This window comes from Juglans regia, chromosome 10, assembly GCF_001411555.2.
Source record: "Juglans regia cultivar Chandler chromosome 10, Walnut 2.0, whole genome shotgun sequence".
Taxonomy (NCBI): Eukaryota; Viridiplantae; Streptophyta; class Magnoliopsida; order Fagales; family Juglandaceae; genus Juglans; species Juglans regia.
Genome location: NC_049910.1, coordinates 1,540,624 through 1,561,350, shown reverse-complemented (window position 1 = coordinate 1,561,350; position 20,727 = coordinate 1,540,624). Strand labels below are relative to the sequence as shown.

Here is a 20,727-nt window from a genome sequence, read left to right as displayed (position 1 = left end):
GATTCTTTTGTTTTCATTTAATAAGTTTAATTTAACATATATTATTTAACTTTCATTTGGCACGCCATTAAAATAAAATAATTTGCTTAATGGGATGGGTGGCAACCGCAAGAGTAAGATTGTCAGTTAGATTGGTTGACATGTACACCTTTACTCGAAAGGCTTGAGAAAAAAAATATAATTGGATTTGAAATCGAAAAACAATGAATTCAACATATATATGTATATGCATATAATAATGCAATTCAAGTATTTAAAATATCAGTTCTTCTGCTTGCAACAGCCGGCGCGGAACCGGCGTGAAACAGCCGATAATTAAATAATTAAAAAAAAAAAAAAACCCGAGTGAAATATTCGGGAGAAATGGAGGGAAAACACCTTTCGAAGAACCCCCAAAACGGAAGAACCCCCGAAACGTTTCCTCTGATATTGTATCTTGGTCTGTGGTCGCCGCCGTCGCCGCCGTCGCCGCCTTTACGGGTCCGAAAGCACACTGGTCACTGCGTGAGGAGGTGAGCTTCGTTTTTGTGGATTTCTTCTCTCCTCTGCTTCCTATACTTCGCATTTCATTTCGGATTTGGCCACTGTTTTGCTGCGATTTGGACTGAATATCGGGTCCAAATCTCATCCAACCTGATTTCGAACCCCCTTGTATACTTGCTTGTTGTGATGGTGGAGCTTGTACCCTCGCTGTTGCATTTTACATGTTTACTCGAGCTGTTACATTTTACCTGTTTGATAAAATGCGTGAAAGAAATATTAGCAACTAACACTAAAGCAGAACACTCTGGTCTTACCTCAAGAATTATTTGACTTGTATTTTCATTATTTGGAAAGTAAAAAGATGTTAAACTCAACACTAACAAATATATTTGTGATAAATCAAATATTCAACTCCCTTTATAAATCAAAGATGCACACCTACTGAATAATTCATGTGTTTACACAGAAAGAAATGAGGAGGTAATATATCAAAATAAGATACGCACAATTTGGGTGTTTTCTTTTGTCATCACTCCTAACACTTCATGAGCAGTGGTGTTTGTCTTCCGGGAAACAGCAGCAACCTTTATTCCAACCTGTGATAGATGTACCACAGATATAACACATGAATGCAGTTATCTAATAAAAAATGCTAGAAATGAAAGATGCTGGAAAAAAAAAATCGTAATTAACGGTAGACAGAAGAAGATGATAATGCCAACAACAACAACACCAACAAACAATAATAATATCAATATTAGTAATAAAAGAATTACTGAATAATGCTAATATGCATAAAGCATTATCCACAATCCATTGTGGAACTGAAGACCAAGAGACAAGGATATACTCCCTAACATAATAATAATAACAATAATAACAACAACATTAACGATAACAACATTTATATGGAAAGGGATGTCCACACAGCGTTGCACTGCTTTGATAAAAGAGGATTTTAAGGGAAACTACCATTAAACCAGTCCATATATGCCACACCATTGGTTCTCTATTTCTTCGAATGTGAAAAGGTTCCGGATACCCATTTAATAAAGTATTTCCACACCAAAGATCATTCCAAACCTGAATTCATGTATCAACTCCTACCTCACAGCTAATAAATTTATAAAAGTTCCCCGAACATCCCACTGCCAAAACTAACGCACTTGGTTCAATAATTATTGCATCAATGATGCCCAAGGCTCAGCAGTATGTATCAGACTTGAAAAAATAAATTACAAATCATACAGGCACCATGAAAAAGCAATAGAAGACAGCATCCATGGTATAAAACTTTGATCTATTTTGCACAAACTACCATTTAACTCATTGATGATACTCCACGCATCATATGTTTTTTTATAAGTACTCTCAAACATAGTACTTCTGCGTCATACATAGAATCCCAAACAAGAAAAAGAAAAAAAAAATACAAAGACACTAAAAGTTGATGTTTTTCTTAGGTCTTCCATAGTTAGTCACAACAATATGTTTTTGATGAATAATGCAATCTTATTTGAATCTTCTTACCTATCAATAAAAAATAATGCAATCTTATTTGAAGTGCAGATAACCGCAACCCAAGTACATGGGCAGTAGATAAAAGGATAAACCCAACCAGTAAGAAAAGAAAAAGGAACAAAAATCTTTGACACCTATGAAGCTAATAAAACATGGGACCTTTTTCATGCAGCCAATCAAATATAAAGGGAGTTGAATATTAAGAATATTTCCCTTTTCAGTTAATGCCTTGCCAAGATGATAAGGCATTAACTCAAACTTCTATTTGAGTTCAGAAACCAGTGTATCAATATTTCCCTTTAGATTAGAAGTTTAGAATAAGTAGTAATTGAACATGAAATCTGTTCAGGTGGCCATAAGCTAAATGATTAAAATTCATCATAATTCTAATGTGAAGCACGTAGGTTTATGTAGTTAAATATTGGTACTAAATAAATTCATATTTATCGCCTATTTGCACTGAAATGGCTCTTGTGACGTGCTTAAGAGAATCACACCCACCAAGATGGATAAATTGAACCACAAAATTCTCCAAGAACTCTGTTTTCAGCATCCTCCAAGATGGTCACACCCACCAAGATGGTCACAGAGAATCACACCCATCAAGATGGTCACAGAGATCATAAGTGTTCCTTGAGAATCACATATAGATTCACAACTTTACAATAACAATAAGATGCCAATGGCTTCATAACAACTAGCTTCTTGAACCAAGAACTCTGTTTTCAGCATCCTCCTCTAGGTAGTAACTCTTTAGTTGGAGTCAAAAGTTAAACATTTCTTAGTTAGAGTTTAAGGTTGGTTTTTTTTTTAACAATAAAAATCCTTAAGGGCTTTCCAAGACCTCTAAATTTAGCATCCTCCTCTAGGTGCAACTCTTTAGTTGGAGTCAAATGTTTTCAATTTCTTAGTTAGAGTTTTTAAGGTTGGTTTTTTTTTAACAATAAAACTCCTTATTATAGCTAAGCCTTTTCTGTCCCTTCCTTTCCAAGGTGCTTGGTACGAGATAAAGTAGTTGCTTGCAAAGAGAAAGATTCAGAAATACAAGATTTGAAGGAAAAGATAGAGAAACAATTCATAATTGCTACGGCAGGCAGTTGGAGAAGAAAAAAACAGAACTTATACAAAAGGTGAAGTCACAAGTAAGTGCATTTGGCCCCCCATTTGGCAACCATATTTCCATTGCCACATGCTCATAAATGAAATAAATAGGAATCTCATTTATTTGAAATGAGATCCATTGTGATTGGAGTTGTACAATATTGCTATTGACAATATGCATTTGTCTACCTCTCAGCATGGAAAAAGGAAAAGAACATTCATCTACCATAAGACCATCTACCTCAAATCCCCCATCTGTGGTATGTTATTATATGGTGCAATATATCAATAACATTAGATTCAAGATTAGTTGATTTTATGTGCTAAACACATTAATAATTTATCCAATAACATTTCAGGACATACCATCAAGTTCTCCAAACATCCCAATGCACGGTTACTATCGACCCTCATCCGCGGTATGTAATTTAATTTAATATATCAATAGATCTGATTTATGTTGATTTTTTGTATGGATATCATATCAATATTTGTTCTAATAACATTTCAGGATATACCATCAACTTCTCCAAACATCCCAATGCACGATTTCTATGGAGCAGTGCCTGTGTGGTCATCGGGTTTTCTCCCATTTCCTGCTGTCAACCAATATCCAAGCAATATACAGGTGGTTCTGTCATGTTCTTCCTTATATGTTAATCTTGTTGGTTTTTTTTGAATAGTTGAATTGCAGTTGGTTATTTTGAAGAGTTTAATTGCATTTTTTTTCAAATAATTAACAGAATGCTAGTTACCCATTTCAACATGGCATGGAAAGCCAGTTGTCTCTCAGTAATACCTCGGTTACAAGCAGATTTCTGGGTACGGAGGATACTAGACCCTCAGTTGGGGAAACTCAACGGCCAGCTACATCTTCTACAGTTGAAGAAATTTATCTTGATAGACGAGATGCACAACAAATCGAGTGTGGTAGTGCCAAAACATCTGAGAAAGTGGAAATGGATGGCGATGATGAGCCCGTTTCGGGGATGGAATTTAATTCATTAGAAGATTTAATGAATTATTATAAGGAATATGGCAAAAAACGCGGGTTTGGGGTGATGACAAAAAGGAGTGAGAGGGGAGAGGATGAGACTGTGAGATATGTCACTCTTGCCTGTGCCCGTGGAGGGAAGGCCCGGAATAAGACTATAAATGTCGCCAACCCACGTCCGACAGGAAAGACGGAATGTAAGGCAAAAATTAATGCCTTAAAAGTTGCTGACGGAAAGTTTCGGCTGACTACAGTTCACAATCTCCACAACCACGGCCTCAGTCCAAAGAAATCTCGCTTCTTTCGATGTAATCGAGAAGTGAGTGAATCTGTTAAAAGGGTCCTAGATACAAATGATTTGGCCGGCATCCGAATGAATAAAAGTTTTGGGTCTCTTGTTGTTGGCGCGGGTGGTTTTGAGAACCTCCCGTTTTTGAAAAAGGATTGTCGTAACTACATCGACAAGGCACGACATCTACGATTGGGCGCTGGTGGTGCTGGAGTGCTTCGAGACTACTTTCTACGAATGCAGTACAAAAATCCGGGGTTCTTTGCACTAATGGATTTGGATGATGAAGGGAGATTAAAAAATATTTTTTGGGCAGACCCCCGTAGTAGAGCAGCTTACCAATATTTCGGGGATGTCGTAACCTTCGACACCACCTACTTGACGAACCGATATGGGATGCCCTTTGCGCCATTTGTTGGTGTAAACCACCATGGGCAGTCAATTTTGTTGGGAGCTGGATTGATTTCCTCTGAGGATACTGAGACCTTCGTTTGGTTATTCCAAACTTGGTTGCAGTGTATGGATGGTATAGCACCGAAGGCTATTATCACTGACCAAGACAGAGCCATGAAGAATGCAATTGCAATTGTTTTCCCAGAAAGCCGACATAGATTTTGCCTGTGGCATATCCTTAAGAAAGTCCCTGAAAAGCTTGGCTGTTATGGTTCTTACAAAGGTGGAATGAAAACTACACTGATGAAATGTGTGTATGACACACAAACGCCGGATGAGTTTGAAAAATGTTGGGATGAGATGATTAGTACGTACAGCTTGCATGATAATGTCTGGTTGCAGAGTTTATACACTGAGCGTGAGCATTGGATACCGGCCTTCTTGAAAAATGTATTTTGGGCTGGAATGAGTACAACACAGAGGAGCGAGAGCATGAATGCCTTCTTTGATGGTTATGTTCATGCCAAAACAAATTTGAAAGAGTTTGTCGATATGTATGATAATGCCTTGAAAAAGAAGATTGAGAACGAAAATTGTGCGGACTTCCAGTCATTTAACGTCACAATTCCCTGCATCTCGAGATCTCCTTTTGAAAAGAGATATCAACAGCTGTACACAAATGCTAAATTCAGGGAAGTTCAAATACAACTTACCGGCATTATTGACTTGGACCCAGTTTTATTTAAAGAGGACGGTACAGTGAAGACCTATCTGGTAGAGGATGAAGTTCATCTCGAAGATTTCACTAAGCTGGTTACACATTCAGTGGATTTTAGTGATGACGATGCAGTCGTCAAGTGTTCTTGTGGTTTATTTGAAATGAGGGGGATAGTATGCAGGCACATCTTCGCCGTCTTCAAATGTAACGGGATTAAGACAATACCAGATAGGTACGTGCTGGATCGATGGAGGAAGGATATCAGAAGAAGATACACGTTGATCAACAGTAGATATGACGCAGGTGATCAACGGGAAGATGCTAATAGATATTCAACTCTATTGAATATCTGTTATAAGATGATCACGTGTGCGGCGAGTTCGAAAAAGCATACTGAGGATGCAACGACTAAGTTAAATGCGATGATTGCAGAGTATGAAGCGAACCAAGAACCTCCATCGATGACTGAGAAGTGTGGAAATGTTGATGCCGCGACAAATGACACATCGACATATGGTAGTTCAACAAAAGTACTCAGTCCACTTGTTGTGCGAGGAAAAGGCAGACCTCCATCTCCGAGGAGAGTATCCAGGATGGAGAGAGAACTGTGAAAAGTTAAGGAGAAGACGAAGAAAGTGCAGGGGAAGGGAAAACGCAAACAGGTGCAGATTTATTAATTTATATTGTTTAGAGTTTAATTTTCATACAAATGCTGTCAAGAACCTCATTGGTTACTATTTTATTAGCGAGATGGGGAAGAGACACCAGTAGCGGACACTTGCAGGAAGCTATTTGGCCATTCTGATTTGGACGTCTCCAATGTTGGACACCTGCAGGTAATATAGTAAGTATTTTTCCTTTATAATGGTTATGTACTGATTTATTGCTAACTTTTTTACAAGTATTTATCAGGATGCTAATGTAGAAAGCATACCAGCTGTTGAGTTTAGTCAACCCAGCCTCGAGAAACAGTACTTCAAAGTCAAGAAAGCGTAAGTGGATCCAAACTATAACGATATTATAATGATATTAGTCGATAGCACATTAAATTGAGTTAATATTTTTTACAGATGCGATTTCGGTTTGATGAGTCACAACCACAACAATGATATGATTATTGTGGGTATGTATATTTGATTATTATTCTTGATTATTATTTTTCCTTTATGTCAATCTATGTCGGTTTATAAGCATCTAGGTAGTTTGAATATGAAAGGGGATCGGAAATGAGACTTTTGATCATTGATATATTCTTTCTTTCATTTTGTCATTTTCGGGTTCTGTTATGGTTTTTTTTTTCAGTCATTTTGTCATTCAGCCTTTGACTAGCAGATGAAGTTGGTTTGTTGTTTTTTTTCACTTGCCAACAAGCGGACACTTGCCAAGAATGATGGGTTTGTTCATGTGCAAGTAGCAGATACTTTAAGGTTGATTTTATGTTCATGCTTAATTGCCCAACACTTATTCAGGAAGCAATTAATATTTCTATATTCTTCATGTGCCCAAGACTCAGTAATGCTTACATACTAAAACCTGAATGGAAAAAAGAATATAGAAAATTTGAACCAAGTTGCCTATATTGATTTTTTTGATGGCATATACTGTACCAATATTTATTAGTAGTTTGTTTGGTCTTTGACATTGATTTTATTCATTCAGAAATGTTGACAGAAGACCCGGCTTGCAAAATGGAAGCAGTTTTGAGTACTTGATGAGCTGGATTGATTTAGTGTATATCGGAAACCATGCATATGTATAAGCTGGTTCCTATTCCAGAGTTAGATTGATTTTAGTTCAATGTTTTGGTGGGTTCATGTTCATGTGCTGTATGCACGGGCCATTTAATGTGATTGTGTAATCTGCTCAATTTATTGTATATTTTGCTTCTGGGCGGAGAGGATGTAACAGGAGCTATTTTTGAAACAATCGGCTTCATGCTATTATTCGCAATATTTTTGTAAACTTGGCTTCATGCTATTAGCTAGTGAGAGTGAAAAGATATTCAATAGTTTGTGAAAAAACAAACTGTAATGGATGTGGAAATATGATAGCTTTTATTCATTTCTATATATATCTATTATACGTTTTCATAGATGTGGAAATATCAAGTGATTTGATCGAAACGTGGAGAGTAAACATGGGTTCAAGTGAGCTTCCACGTAGCTGCACATCTCCACCGACATTCAATTTGTATATTATTGGTGTGACATGTGTTACTGCATCATGCATGGTCGAAAAGTATCATATATTAATGAAATGAAATCCTAAAAAAATGTATTAATCTAGCAGTAGTACTTGAAGGTCATCTTCAACTAATTCCGATGATCAGATTATAAAGGGCGCAGGTTATGCATGCAATTCTATTCAACTTTGTGTGCGTCTGATCATTATCTGATGGCATGCTATTGGCATTTGACAGGTCATATTAATCTGATGAATTATGATCATAGTAGCTACCTTTACTTATTAAATATTGTTTGATTTTTTTAAAAAAGTAGTCCTTTCACATTGAAATTAGCTGAATTAAAAAAAATAAGTGAAGCAGAAATAATTTATAGTTTAATACTGTAAAATCGTCAATATTGATTATTTTTATTGGATACGTGATTTTTACCAATTTAAGTGACAAACAGATCAAGGGGGGGAAGTAAAGTCAAATTCGGTGGATTAGAAGTCAAAACCCTAAGAAAACATGCAACTCAAAAGCAACTACATTCCCAATTAAGCAATAAAAGCAGTACACTAGTTTATTACAAAACATAAAAGTAACGTCCCATTTTTACACAAGTTTCAGGAATGATTTACAAAACAAGTTTCCAAGCAAAGTCTGATTTTTCACAATAAAGTGAAAGCAAAACAGGATAAAATTGCACAAAATGACTTTTTACATAAAAATTATCCGAACCAAGCTAACAATACAACAAAGGCGACAATCCAATACAAACACAATAACTTTCGCTTTTCCTTTTTCAACTTCTTCGCCATCTCTCTCACTTTATCTTCCCTTTTGCGAATGACATACTCGCGCTTTAATACATCATCCAACGTCTTCCGAGCCTTATTCTCTCTTGATAAAATGTTCTCCTCTATCAACTTAAATATATCCACCCATACAAAGAATTCACACATTGCATCTCCCTACACACAGTAAAAACTCCCAATTAACATGGATCCATGTACACCCGCCACCAACAAATCGATATGCAAATCTAACAACTATAAAGTTTATTTACCGTATTATATTTTGGACAGGCAAAGAATCTCCTTCCAGGATTTTTCTTAGTCTTTATTGGTGTTTTCAACCCACACCAACAAATTGGTGATTCTATGACATCATCATTAACTAAATCTGATGATTGAGATGATGTCATGTGTGATTCTGAAAAACCAAGCCATGGATCCCTTGTATTGGTCAAACCATGCATAGTATTTAAAATTGGTAAGCTAAGTCAAGGAAAAAGAAGAAAAAAAATAAAGGTTCTCAACCAATTACTAAGACACTCTAATATAATAAAGTGACCCAAACACTCTGATTTTGCAAAGAAATGTATACTACGATATTCCATTGCCACATGTTTTTCATTTCATATTTAATCCAACTAATTATATTAGTTGATATGAGATAGGGGCTGTTAGAGATTATAGAAATGGAGAGCTCTTTACTAGATATGCATCATGAGCCTTGTTATCATGGATTGCCCCCACCTTTATGGGAAATTAAGGTACTAAAAATGCTCTTCCTAATCTTCAAATTTGTCATCTCTAGTTACAAAGTCGATGAGGCATATTTTAAGTGGTTTTCTATTTAAGTGGTGACATAACAAGTTATAGAAATTGTGTCACATCAACTAGCGCGATTAAATATAACATATTCATGATAATGAGTAGAACTAAAGTACGGTTTCCATTTCTTCAAGTGCAACAACACAACTCAAAACACATCTACAAAGACAAATGCTAGATATTAGTACTTTGAATTCATGATAGGCTTTTCATGGGCTACATCAAGCAGAAAGAAATTCAAGCTTGACGACAAAAATAAAAAGAAGAAGAAGAAGCACATTGTCTTCATCCTACATTTTATTATCCCCAATCATACATGTCATGAGGTACATTTTAAATGTATTGCATCAGTATCAATATTTATTTGATATGAAACATCAACTTCTCAGTTATATGCTCAGTTATTCCAAATATCTTCTAGCACGTAAGGGAAGGAATAACCTAGAGAGTAGAGGCAAAGATATCTGATTCTATTTGTAGATTCTTTTAATTAATTCAAAAAAGTAAAGGGTAGGCAAGCAAGGAATATTTTCTTTTCTTTTTTCTTTTATTTTATTTTTCGTGCTATTACCCATTTAAGCCATTTTATGTGCATGATCTCTAGCATATTTCTAAAATAGGCACATTGATATTATTGTTAAGCATGATTAACGATAATATCAAATAATCAGTTCAATATAAAACTTGAACAGATTTCTAACATTGCACTCTGTCATGTAAAAAACATATTTGGAAGAAGAAGTAATTATCAATGCATGGAGAAGAAAGAGGAAGGGTTTATTCACAAATTTTTCATTGCTCTTAGAATGGATATGAAACAAGCAAGCTCATAGATCCCCTTCAGAAACTTGGGCAGACTTGGACAGACTATTATATATATAAAACTAATGAGAATTTCTTCTTCGATAATTGGAGATATTGGTCAATGTAAACTAATAAACTATAATGGAGAAAAGAATTAGCGATCATCAATGGAAAGAAAATTTGATAAAAAAAAAAAAAAAGGTCACACCTCAGATCGATGGATATTGCAGATGACACCTCAGTACTTGGATATTACAGATGGCATTCAATGATTTCCTCAAGTTTTTTCTAGTAATAAATAAATAAAATCAAGAGTAATTAAATAAGTACTGCTATTGTAATCAAGTATGAATATTAGCCAATATGCTTTACAGCCAAAACAAATAAAATATCAGCCATAAGCATAATCGGAACACTTTGTATATATCATTAATCTTAACTCAGGGGACAAATCAATGATTTTTCAAATAATTCTAATTGTTTGACAAATACAAAGTTTGACAATATAAATTGATTTTTCTGTGAATTCTACAATTTTGATACACATTCATCAGAATCCATTGCTCATGAAATTGAAATTCAATTCACTAACATTTACAATTTTCTTATGATTCCATGCAGGCATTCAAAGCCAAGTTATTAATCGGAGCTCAACAATATATAAGAAACTATAACAAATCAGAGAACTAACCTGATTTTCAAACTCGGTCCGATTTTCAGTTGGGAAAAATTTTTGATGTTAGGGTTAGGGTTAGGGTTCGGGTTCGGGTTCGAGTTAGGGTTAGGGTTTAGGGTTAGGGTTCGGGTTCGAGTTCGAGTTTTCGGGCTAGGGCTTCACATTTGACAGGGTTCCGTGGTTCGAACCAGCTCACCTCCGTGGTTCGGTGAAGATGAGAGGGCTCCGCTGTGGTTCGGTGTAGAAGACCTCTGTGGTTCGATGAAGACGAGAAGACGAGAGGGCTCCTTGGTTCGTGCTTCGCCCCAGAAGACCAAGTGGTTCCGTGAAGACGACAGGGCTCCCCTGTTTCGTGGTTCGTGTTTCGCAGCAGAAGATCAGGAGGTGAGCTTCGTTCGATCGTCTTCCTGGTTGGGTGAAGACGATGGGAACAATGGATATTCGGGAGGTGAATACGATGGGAACAATGGATTGAAGCGGGAGGAAATGAAATTTTTGCTCTGAAAGCTGTATTTGCACGTCTTCATTTCAAATAGCGACGACGACGTTTCATTTAATGCCATGTAGGTCTCGGTTACGCGCCGGTTCCCCAACCGGTTGTAAATAGCTTTTTTGTTAAAATATATATGAAAGGATTTAAAATACTAATTATTTCACTACCTTCAATAAGAATATGACATGAAATTAAATTATTTAAATAAAGTTTAAATTGTATATTTGACCACAATTCTCTAACTTTATATGGACAAGGAGATTAAAATATAAATTCTCATAATTCAGGGGTGACATAGGTAAAAATTGCAAACTCAAGGAATTTTTTTTTTTTTAAAGTAAAAACTAAAGACTGATTTTGCAAATAACTTTCATTGTACCCTGCGGTCCAACTTCCAAGGCCGAAAATTACGCCTACTAATTTAAGAGTTATGTTATATGTAAACTTCATATTTTGTACACAATTTAAAAAATAAGTGATTTTATTTTTTTATTTTCATATTTTATATTTCATAAAATATGAAATATGAGAATAAAAAAATAAATTCATATACTTTTAAATAGTGTGTATGAATGTGAAGCTTATGTATATAATTTTCCTAATCCAAACATTTGGAAGCACAAGCGAGAGCGTGAGAAACTGAGAAAGTAAGAAACTACTCTTTCTCTCTCTCTCGGCCATACGAAACAGATCCAAAACCATAGCTCTTATTTATCTCTCTCGGTGATCTTCAAGGTATAGCCGTAAGCCTCTCAATTTTCGTTTTTTTGCTGGAAAATCATACGAATGATGAGGGTGAACATCCTTAGCAGTCACTTTCAATTTGAGCATGTTGTTAGCTATCTCAGCAACCAAATAGCGGGTTTAATTTGTGTCAAGACTCTTATATATATGCACTTTCTGTTTTAGGTTGTGGTTTTGATTGTACACTTGGATGTTGTTTCCTTTTTGATCGGTGAGAAACAAGAGGAAGAGAAAGCAAAAAGATCTGGAGTCTTCTGTGTTTCTTTTGGAATCACAAGTTATTATTCTATATATACTCGTGTTTATGATTGGCTTTGAAGGGTTTAGTTTATTGATTTCTTAGAATTTCTTTTTATTTTTCTCTTTTACACCTTTCCTATGCTTTCTCGGGCCCAAGACTTCGGGCTTGAATAATGGTTTTTTGTTTTAATCTGCGGAAATAGGTCTATAAAGGAAGTTCATTTTTGTGAGCATAAATGCTACCCTCTGTTCGGTTGCTGAAAAAACAGAGGAAGAGGCCGTAGAGCCTCTTATATTAACTGCTATTTTGTTTATCGAGATTTTGTTAACTCATCAATTAGTGTTATTTATTTATTTATTTTGCAAACGAATTTATGAGCTCGTCTTATCTATGTTACACTCTTTTGGTTGCTGAGAAAATTCTGGAAAATAAGGGAAAAGAAAATTTTGGATTTAACGACTTGTCTTGTTTTTGTTTCCAGGGAATGAAAATAATCAAACTTTGTAAAGTGAAAAGACATCTGAATTAGGTTACTGGTTTCCTACGTTTCAAATGCTGGTTGCTTGATTTTCTTTTTTCCTAAAATTAATTAAGGCTCAAAGACGAGAGATAGAGGATAAAATACTCACAGAGTAGCTAATGACGTTAAAGAGTACCAAATATAAAACGTTGCATTATTAGATTAAGACACCATAGAAATTTACGAAATTTTTCTTAATTTTGTTTTCAAGAATGTGATATTGGATCAGTGCTCTTTAGGTGTATGAATTATAACTCCTTTTCTAGGCCAAATTTGCAGATCAAAGTATGGGTCAAGCATTCGGTTGCATTCAAGTGGACCAGTCAAATGTAGTTGTCAGGGAACATTTTGGAAAGTTTGATGATGTGCTTGAGCCAGGGTGTCACTGCTTGCCTTGGTGCCTTGGATACCAGGTTGCTGGTAGCCTCACACTGCGTGTTCAACAACTTGACGTACGATGCGAGACAAAAACTAAGGTTTTCAACTTCTTTACTTTTCACTTTCCTGAAATGATGTGGTTTGAATCTCATGCTTATCCTCTTCAGATTTTCTGATTTTTTTTTTTTTTTATAATCTTTGATTAATTGTGAATTTATCTTCCATATGAGAGTGTGATATCTTAACATATGGAAGTAGTTTGCATTGTTTACATTTCTCTCTCTCATCTTTAATCACACTTCGTTATTTCTAGTAAAGAGGAGATATATTACTTAATTTCTTCTACCTCCTAAATTTAAAGAGCCTAGTCTGTTTTATTGCCAGCAGTTGACCAAGGTAGCGTAATATTGGCTTTTCAGGATAATGTCTTTGTCAATGTTGTGGCATCTGTTCAATACCGTGCCATTGCTGAAAAAGCATCTGATGCTTTCTATAGACTCACCAATACCAGGGAACAGATCCAGTCCTATGTTTTTGATGGTATGTAAAGCAATGTTTGGGGCTTTAGGCCTTCCGGTTATCAAGAAGAAAAAAATCTGCACAATAGTTTGTGCTATCAAATTTTTACGTAGCTAGTTATATTCAATGTGAAGGAGATTATTGTTAACATACATGGTTGGAAGAGATTATTCTTGCAGCTAATGTACTTCATTTCTTCAGTTATAAGGGCAAGTGTCCCGAAGTTGAACTTGGATGCTGTGTTTGAGCAGAAGAATGACATAGCGAAAGCTGTGGAAGAGGAGCTGGAAAAGGTAACATAATCTTTTACTCTTAAGAAAAGAGGGCGTGAATTGTTGTGGATAAGGTATATCTACTTACCGAAAAAAAAAAAAAAAAATAGATAAGGTATATCCAGAACTCACAATTCGGAAACTCTCTTTTGTACTTTACAGGCTATGTCTACTTATGGGTTTGAAATAGTCCAGACCCTTATTGTGGATATAGAGCCGGATGTTCAAGTGAAGAGAGCAATGAACGAGATAAATGCAGGTAGTGTTTGTAAATTTTTTATGGGAAGTAGATTGCAGTATGATTATGCTCTTTTTGAAAACTTGTAATTTCTTAATGTGGAGTATGATTTTGCTCATTATGAAAACTTGTAATTTGCTTCTTAATGATAAGATGCTTATGGATTGCGTACAAGTTTCAACTCTTTTTTATGCATTTAACTTTTGTTACGCAGCTGCTAGATTGAGGTTGGCAGCAAATGAGAAGGCCGAAGCCGAGAAAATATTGCAGATCAAGAAAGCTGAAGGAGAAGCAGAGTCGAAGTACTTGTCAGGGCTTGGCATAGCTCGCCAGCGCCAGGCCATTGTTGATGGCCTGAGGGACAGTGTACTTGCCTTCTCTGACAATGTGCCTGGAACAACTCCCAAAGATGTCATGGACATGGTGCTAGTGACTCAATACTTTGACACGATGAAGGAGATTGGGGCGTCCTCAAAGTCGTCGTCCGTTTTCATCCCACATGGGCCTGGTGCAGTGAGAGACGTTGCTACACAAATTCGAGAGGGTCTCCTTCAGGCTAGTTCTGTGGAAAAACCAATATAAGCTCTGATGGAGTACGTGATGCGTGTTTGGTATGTAGGTTTTATATTGAACTGCTACTCATGAGCAGATCTTTATTTTGCTTTGTTTGTTTTGGGCTCTCTCTTCTTTGATCACATAACAGATAAAGTGATGGTCTCAAAGTAACTTGATGGCCGAAGGATAATCTAGTTCCCAATAGGAACTGTGTGTAATTATTCGAATGCAAAGTGATTAGTGTGTGTAATTTCACCCCGAATGTCTCTCTTGTTATGCTTGAACCAGGGAATATAAACTGAGTATTTATGTAAGATTGTAATTTTCTCATTTCTTTTGCATTTGTATATACATACGTCTATATATCTTCAACCTTAATAGAGTGGGAACTTTGAACAGTTATTCTTTCTCTAAACTTAGTTTTTAATTTTCTTTTCTTTTTTCAGAAACGACTTTTCGAATTAAATAAAAATTTGATTGGGGGCCATGAAATTAATTTTCAAGGGACCACTTCATACAAAATATTTAACATGTAGAAATTATAGAACCTTTTATTTTTGGGGGGTGGGTTTGGCATTAATTATATATGCCACTTGTGCAACAGTCATTTTCTTGGACAATAATAGATAATTATGCCACTTGTTTTAATTAGATTTGAGGCATCTTCTCACATCTAACACTTTATATATTTTAATATTATTTTTTATTTTATTTTATTTTTATTAAATTAATTGAGTTGTTCTACTTATTATCTATATATATTATATATTTATTATAAATAAAATAAAATAAAATAGTTGTGATGTGGAAGAATGATAAGAACTTGAACCGAGATTGAAATTTTCCAAACATCGACAAAATTAGTGCATCGCGAAAGTGATGCAACATGACTTGAACGGCACGCGAATGAGACGGAAATTAAGGCAAGATGGTTTTTCTTATAATTTAATCAAGTATCTATCCCTATCCTATCGCCAAGTAATTACGTTAGTTGTATTTTATACTATTTTTCAGATTTTTTTTTTATTATTAATAATTATACGAGGGTTATCTATTGAATCTTGATATAATTTTAACAACTAATCTTGCAATCTTTTTCGTCAGAGGGCCCTAAACGTAATCGACTCCAGCAACGCTTGAAAAACCAGAAATAATAATATAATATAATAACATATTAAATAAATAAATAAAAAGTTTGTCACAAGTCAGAAGGATCGTAATCTGTTGTTGTGCAGTTCATAGGAAAAGCCCCCCGAAAAAACAAACAAAGGACTGACTGATCGATCTTATCTATTATTCAAGTACTCACAAGACCTTTCATTGTCTGACTATTTCTCATTGCCCAATTATATTTGATTTACGCCGAATATAATTTGGATATATTCGATACGTGTTGGAATGAACAAGCTAAGCGAACAAAATGAAAAATAAATTAGGAAAAACCTTCGAATGCACGTCGTCTTTACCTTGTTATTGACGAGAGAAATTCTTTAATTATAAAAAGATTTTATAAAATAAATTTATAAATTGAGATAATTTGATGTCGTTTATTAAATTATAAAATTAATTTTATTATAAAATATAACAATTTATAAATTTTTTTGGGTGCTCATGGGACCAGTGGAATGATGCCCTTTATCTTATCGAATTGCGCAGCACCTTCAAAAAGTCCGTTCGACTTGGGGGCATTAACGTAATCGTGGGACTCATGCCTGGGGCCCCTCAAGACCGAAGTTTCCTAGCAAGAGCCTTCAACTTTTTTAGGTCTTCTTTCTTTCCTTCCTTCCTGTATTTGTGTTTTCCAAGTTGGGTAGATTGATAAGGACATATATGAGGGCTGAAAATATATAGGAAGCAACAAGAATTCTTGGTTATAATTACGTGAAGGCACTGAGGGTGACAGGTTGTCTACAAAGTCTATCCGCAATTCTGCACAGTTCTCAAAAGTTTTATTCCACTCCATACATTTCAATACACCATCTCGGTGCCTATCTTGCAGCTTTTTGGTATGTTTTTCCATTAATCGAATTCTGAGTATTCAGACAGTGATCTTAGTTTCTCTTGTAATCCTGAGACATCTACCTTACTCGTAGCGATGATCTTTGTTTTCCATCTTGTTTCTTTACTATCTTCCATTTCTAACCTCTTAACCTGGTGAGTTCCACAAAATCCTGCCTCAGATTTAGAAATATTACTTCAATTTGGTAAATTCCGCATATACTTAATTTATGACACAGTCCAGCTTTATAAGTATCTACCAGGATTAACACAGACTTCATTGCAGCTTTTCATCGTCCGATCACTGTTGTTTACATAACTATCTATATTTGTTCTTAGAATATTGTGCTTCAATGCCGAATATGAATGGAAGACACAAAAACATATTTAATCTGTCTATATATCTCGCCTTCTTAATTCCACATAACAATCGCCGGACACTTTTTAAGTTCTAAAAGCTGCATATGGTGTGCAAGTTTCGCGTTCTATCTTTTATATGAGATCGATATATTGATAATTTGCCTATAAACTGGACTTTTCATATACAATTTTCACATAAAGATTGCCCTCCTCTGTTTATGATTTGCATCCGATTGTGGGAAAATTAAAGAGATGCTTAATTCCACACAAACTCAAGGGTTGACTCGTTGAGCTTTAATGACCATTTAGATGGCAGAAAAGGCAAAGGTCATAACTGGCTCTAAATTTCAATCAAAGGATGCAGTGAGTGAACCATGCAAGTTGTCCTACAGTGCAGGAATATGAATTCCTTTCAATTTTCTGACTCTTTCTAACCGTCAGTCATGGGAGATTTTTTCACCATTTTCTTGGATTCTTTTCAGCAAGGAACATATATAAGCTAAACAATCATGGGTAACTTATTTTGCTGTGTACAAATCAACCAATCCACAGTTGCCGTCAAGGAAAGATTTGGAAAGTATAATGATGTACTCGAACCAGGATGCCATTGTGTCCCTTGGATTTTAGGTAGTCGCCTAGCTGGCCGCATCACACTTCGGTTGCAGCAGTTGGATGTACGATGTGAGACAAAGACAAAGGTTTGCTTCCTTCAGAGCAATTTCTTTCTTCTCACCACAAAATAAATACTGCTTATGCCCTGTTTTACCGGTATGTGACAAATTTGAAAGCCCCATATCATTAAGGGGGAAAAAAGAAAAAGAAAAATGAGGGACAAGCTTAAAAGACCAGTTACATCTAAATGGTTGACTTGGTCAACATATATCAGTGACCTTTGAAACCTTGATTAAAGTTTCACTCGATCATAGGTTCATCCTTTGTTATGCTCATTGGATATAACACAGACATTCGATGTCAGAGATTCTTGTTAAAGCAAAAAGGGAAAAAAGAGAAAAAAAACCTCTACATTAAAGTATAAGAAAGAATGATAAGCTCCTTAAGAAGAATATCTTAAATTAAATTCAAGGATCATATTTACCTTTTAACTGGATAAGATATATGATCAATGACCTTTTCTAATGTTTTTCATTCAGGACAATGTGTTCGTTACAGTCGTTGCATCCATTCAATACCGTGTTATGGCTGATAAGGCAAGTGATGCTTTCTACAAACTTAGCAATCCAAAAACCCAACTCCAAGCCTATGTATTTGATGGTATGATCCCAAACTCTCCTAAAAAAAATCTGATAAATATTCATGATGCTAACGTATTTTGATGTCCATTACTGTATTCGATTGTTTAGTAATCAGAGCAAGCGTTCCAATGCTAAACTTAGATGATGTCTTTGAGCAAAAAAATGATATTGCAAAAGCAGTTGAAGATGAGCTTGAAAAGGTCAGAATTCAGTCGGAGGAGTGATATTATTATTTGAGATTCATATATCAACTTATTTAACAAATATTTGCTTTGAAATGATCCACAGGCTATGTCTGCGTATGGGTATCAGATTGTCCAGACACTCATTGTTGACATAGAACCGGATGAGCGCGTGAAGCGATCCATGAATGAAATTAATGCCGGTATATATCTATTATCTTTGCTTTTTTTTTTCTTTTTTGATCGGGGAAAAGCTTCATTGAAAGGAAGAATAAAATAGAATCCCCAAGGGAGTCTTTTACATCATCAACTAATAAAATCATACGGGTAACTCGGCTTAAAATGAAAGGAGATGCCGTCTTATTTGCCATTTTGAATCGTATCGGAAGGCAGTTTAGCCTCCTAACCAAAACCCAAAAAACCAAAGGGAAGTCCTTATGATAGTCCTTTTTGGTGTTTGTTTGAATGTCTACAGCTGCAAGGTTGAGGGTAGCAACTAGCGAGAAAGGAGAAGCAGAGAAAATCGTGCAGATCAAACGAGCAGAGGGCGAGGCAGAAGCCAAATATCTCTCGGGAGTGGGAATTGCCCGGCAGCGCCAGGCAATTGTGGATGGACTGAGAGATAGCGTGCTCGGCTTCTCGGTCAATGTGCCGGGGACCACTGCTAAGGATGTGCTGGACATGGTGCTTATCACGCAGTACTTTGACACCATGAAGGAAATTGGAGCTAGCTCTAAATCCTCAGCAGTGTTCATTCCACATGGACCAGGTATGGTGCATGATGTCGCCTCGCAGATTCGAGATGGGCTGCTTCAGGCATCCTCTCATTAGGAACAATCAAGTCTCAATTAAATGATGCGCCGGGGGTTCTGATGAAGGTTATGTGGTGTAACTTATGTAAGTGTGCTCTTCCCAGGACTGCTCACCCGTAGTTGGTTGGTTTTGAGCATTTTTGTTTTCTTATTTGCGTGACGCACATAAAAAAAAGTTGTAAACTTGTAATTTGAAGTTCTGCCATGTCGGAACTGCTATTTCGATGTATATTAGAAGATTATGTCCCGCTACAGCCAAAAAATTTACATGATGAGCGACCTTAAAAGTTGACAGGAAACGGAACACTCAACTCCCTACGAACAGAAAAGACAACGGCTGTAAATAAAAATCCCACCTAGAAGTGGTCCTCACCTATCTCTGGGGGACCATATAAAGAAAAATAGAAAGACACCCAGCCTCTAAAGACCAGAAACTAGTTGGGTCACTGACTAGGAAAAGATTCTGGTCCCAGACGAATTTGCATAAAATAACGATCCAATTCCCAAGGCGTTGGGAGCTCTACTTACTGCGTGAGAACACAGCAAAATGACAGAACCAACCTATTCCCCCCTTTAGGACTTCATCAAGGATCTTAGAACAGTAATTACACTTGATTCTGCAGTACCAACCCTAATATCCACCCCCAAGGTAACTTGTTCATTACACACAAAAAGTTTTGGCATAAATCACACAACTTGATGGATCCAACCGCAGTTTCGAAAGCAGAGAAACATCTGCACAAGATTGTTGAGTATTAACCCATATAATGGGTCGGTCAAAAAATTAAGGAGACGTTTAGATTCGCAAGTCATCTCAACTCATCTCACTACTATTCATTACTATTCAGCAACTTTAACTCACAAATCTCACTACTATTCACAACTCATTTCATTACTATTCACAATCCATTTCAACTCATCTCAGCTCATCTCAAGTCATCTTCGAATCCAAACGCCCCCTTCTCTCATGCCAAATCTTCTATCGAATAAATTCTCTCTTGCCCCCTTCTCATCAGAAAATTTTCCACTCGAAACCAAAACAACCATTACAAGAGCCAAGCCAGGCCCTACCTATGCGTACCTTATAATGCTAGGAAAAGAAGGATTGAGATCTCAACAGTAACTCTGGATGGCCCATTGCCTTATCCCATTAAACAACTACTAATTTGGGCACAAGACAGAGCTCACTCAGGCGTTGGAATTCAACTCTTGCAAGGTACCCAGATAACACCATAATGTTATTTTCAGAATCGCCCTAGGTAACGGATAACTTGGCATCTCCTCTAAAGGCAGCCTCAGACCAGTTCTCTCCCAGAGACAAAATAATTAAAAAAAAAAGGAAACAAGAAAGAGACTGAATGCAAGAAGGGCCTCATAAGTCAGAAACACAATTTAGGAAA

At 36.0% G+C, this 20,727-nt stretch overlaps 3 protein-coding genes across 9 annotated transcripts; all 3 read left to right on the top strand.

The window, feature by feature from the left end:
• The first annotated feature begins 370 nt into the window (after nt 1-370).
• On the top strand, nt 371-7,560 carry LOC109002585 (protein FAR1-RELATED SEQUENCE 9-like). 2 transcript variants are annotated; one of them, XM_035694349.1, is made up of 11 exons: nt 371-512; nt 2,997-3,146; nt 3,302-3,365; nt 3,465-3,524; nt 3,617-3,733; nt 3,849-6,161; nt 6,246-6,335; nt 6,412-6,491; nt 6,570-6,622; nt 6,802-6,926; nt 7,159-7,560. In XM_035694349.1, exons 3-6 carry the CDS (start codon nt 3,303-3,305, stop codon nt 6,108-6,110), a joined length of 2,502 nt encoding a protein of 833 aa, XP_035550242.1. In that variant the 5' UTR covers nt 371-512; nt 2,997-3,146; nt 3,302; the 3' UTR covers nt 6,111-6,161; nt 6,246-6,335; nt 6,412-6,491; nt 6,570-6,622; nt 6,802-6,926; nt 7,159-7,560. The 2 variants fall into 2 exon arrangements, with proteins under 2 accessions (XP_035550242.1, XP_035550241.1); XM_035694348.1 differs by lacking the exon at nt 6,802-6,926.
• Nucleotides 7,561-11,759: 4,199 nt separating this feature from the next.
• LOC109002587 (hypersensitive-induced response protein 1-like) lies at nt 11,760-15,094 on the top strand. 4 transcript variants are annotated; one of them, XM_018999841.2, is made up of 7 exons: nt 11,839-11,990; nt 12,165-12,276; nt 13,040-13,236; nt 13,558-13,678; nt 13,859-13,950; nt 14,092-14,188; nt 14,382-15,054. In XM_018999841.2, the coding sequence occupies exons 3-7, from the start codon at nt 13,048-13,050 to the stop codon at nt 14,747-14,749; spliced, it is 867 nt and encodes a 288-aa protein (XP_018855386.1). In that variant the 5' UTR covers nt 11,839-11,990; nt 12,165-12,276; nt 13,040-13,047; the 3' UTR covers nt 14,750-15,054. The 4 variants fall into 4 exon arrangements, with proteins under 4 accessions (XP_018835933.1, XP_018855386.1, XP_018855382.1 ...); XM_018999839.2 differs by having other exon boundaries at nt 11,860-11,990; nt 13,027-13,236; XM_018980388.2 differs by lacking the exon at nt 12,165-12,276 and having other exon boundaries at nt 11,760-11,990; nt 14,382-15,094.
• A 1,386-nt stretch (nt 15,095-16,480) lies between these two features.
• Nucleotides 16,481-19,581, top strand: LOC109002588 (hypersensitive-induced reaction 1 protein-like). Of its 3 annotated transcripts, none has more exons than XM_018980391.2 (6): nt 16,481-16,728; nt 17,563-17,778; nt 18,232-18,352; nt 18,442-18,533; nt 18,622-18,718; nt 18,991-19,581. In XM_018980391.2, the coding sequence occupies exons 2-6, from the start codon at nt 17,590-17,592 to the stop codon at nt 19,344-19,346; spliced, it is 855 nt and encodes a 284-aa protein (XP_018835936.1). In that variant the 5' UTR covers nt 16,481-16,728; nt 17,563-17,589; the 3' UTR covers nt 19,347-19,581. The 3 variants fall into 3 exon arrangements, with proteins under 3 accessions (XP_018835936.1, XP_018835938.1, XP_018835937.1); XM_018980393.2 differs by having other exon boundaries at nt 16,542-16,876; XM_018980392.2 differs by having other exon boundaries at nt 16,542-17,778.
• Nucleotides 19,582-20,727: the final 1,146 nt, after the last annotated feature.

Excerpts from the sequence above, each read along its gene's own strand:
- LOC109002587 (XM_018980388.2), top strand. The coding sequence starts at position 13,048 with ATGGGTCAAGCATTCGGTTGCATTCAAGTGGACCAGTCAAATGTAGTT. Across the intron at positions 13,237-13,557 it reads GATGCGAGACAAAAACTAAG|GATAATGTCTTTGTCAATGT; the intron begins GTTTTCAACTTC and ends TTGGCTTTTCAG. Across the intron at positions 13,679-13,858 it reads CCAGTCCTATGTTTTTGATG|TTATAAGGGCAAGTGTCCCG; the intron begins GTATGTAAAGCA and ends TCATTTCTTCAG.
- LOC109002585 (XM_035694348.1), top strand. The coding sequence starts at position 3,303 with ATGGAAAAAGGAAAAGAACATTCATCTACCATAAGACCATCTACCTCA. Across the intron at positions 3,366-3,464 it reads CCTCAAATCCCCCATCTGTG|GACATACCATCAAGTTCTCC; the intron begins GTATGTTATTAT and ends ATAACATTTCAG. Across the intron at positions 3,734-3,848 it reads AATATCCAAGCAATATACAG|AATGCTAGTTACCCATTTCA; the intron begins GTGGTTCTGTCA and ends AATAATTAACAG.
- LOC109002588 (XM_018980391.2), top strand. The coding sequence starts at position 17,590 with ATGGGTAACTTATTTTGCTGTGTACAAATCAACCAATCCACAGTTGCC. Across the intron at positions 18,353-18,441 it reads CCAAGCCTATGTATTTGATG|TAATCAGAGCAAGCGTTCCA; the intron begins GTATGATCCCAA and ends TCGATTGTTTAG. Across the intron at positions 18,534-18,621 it reads TTGAAGATGAGCTTGAAAAG|GCTATGTCTGCGTATGGGTA; the intron begins GTCAGAATTCAG and ends AATGATCCACAG.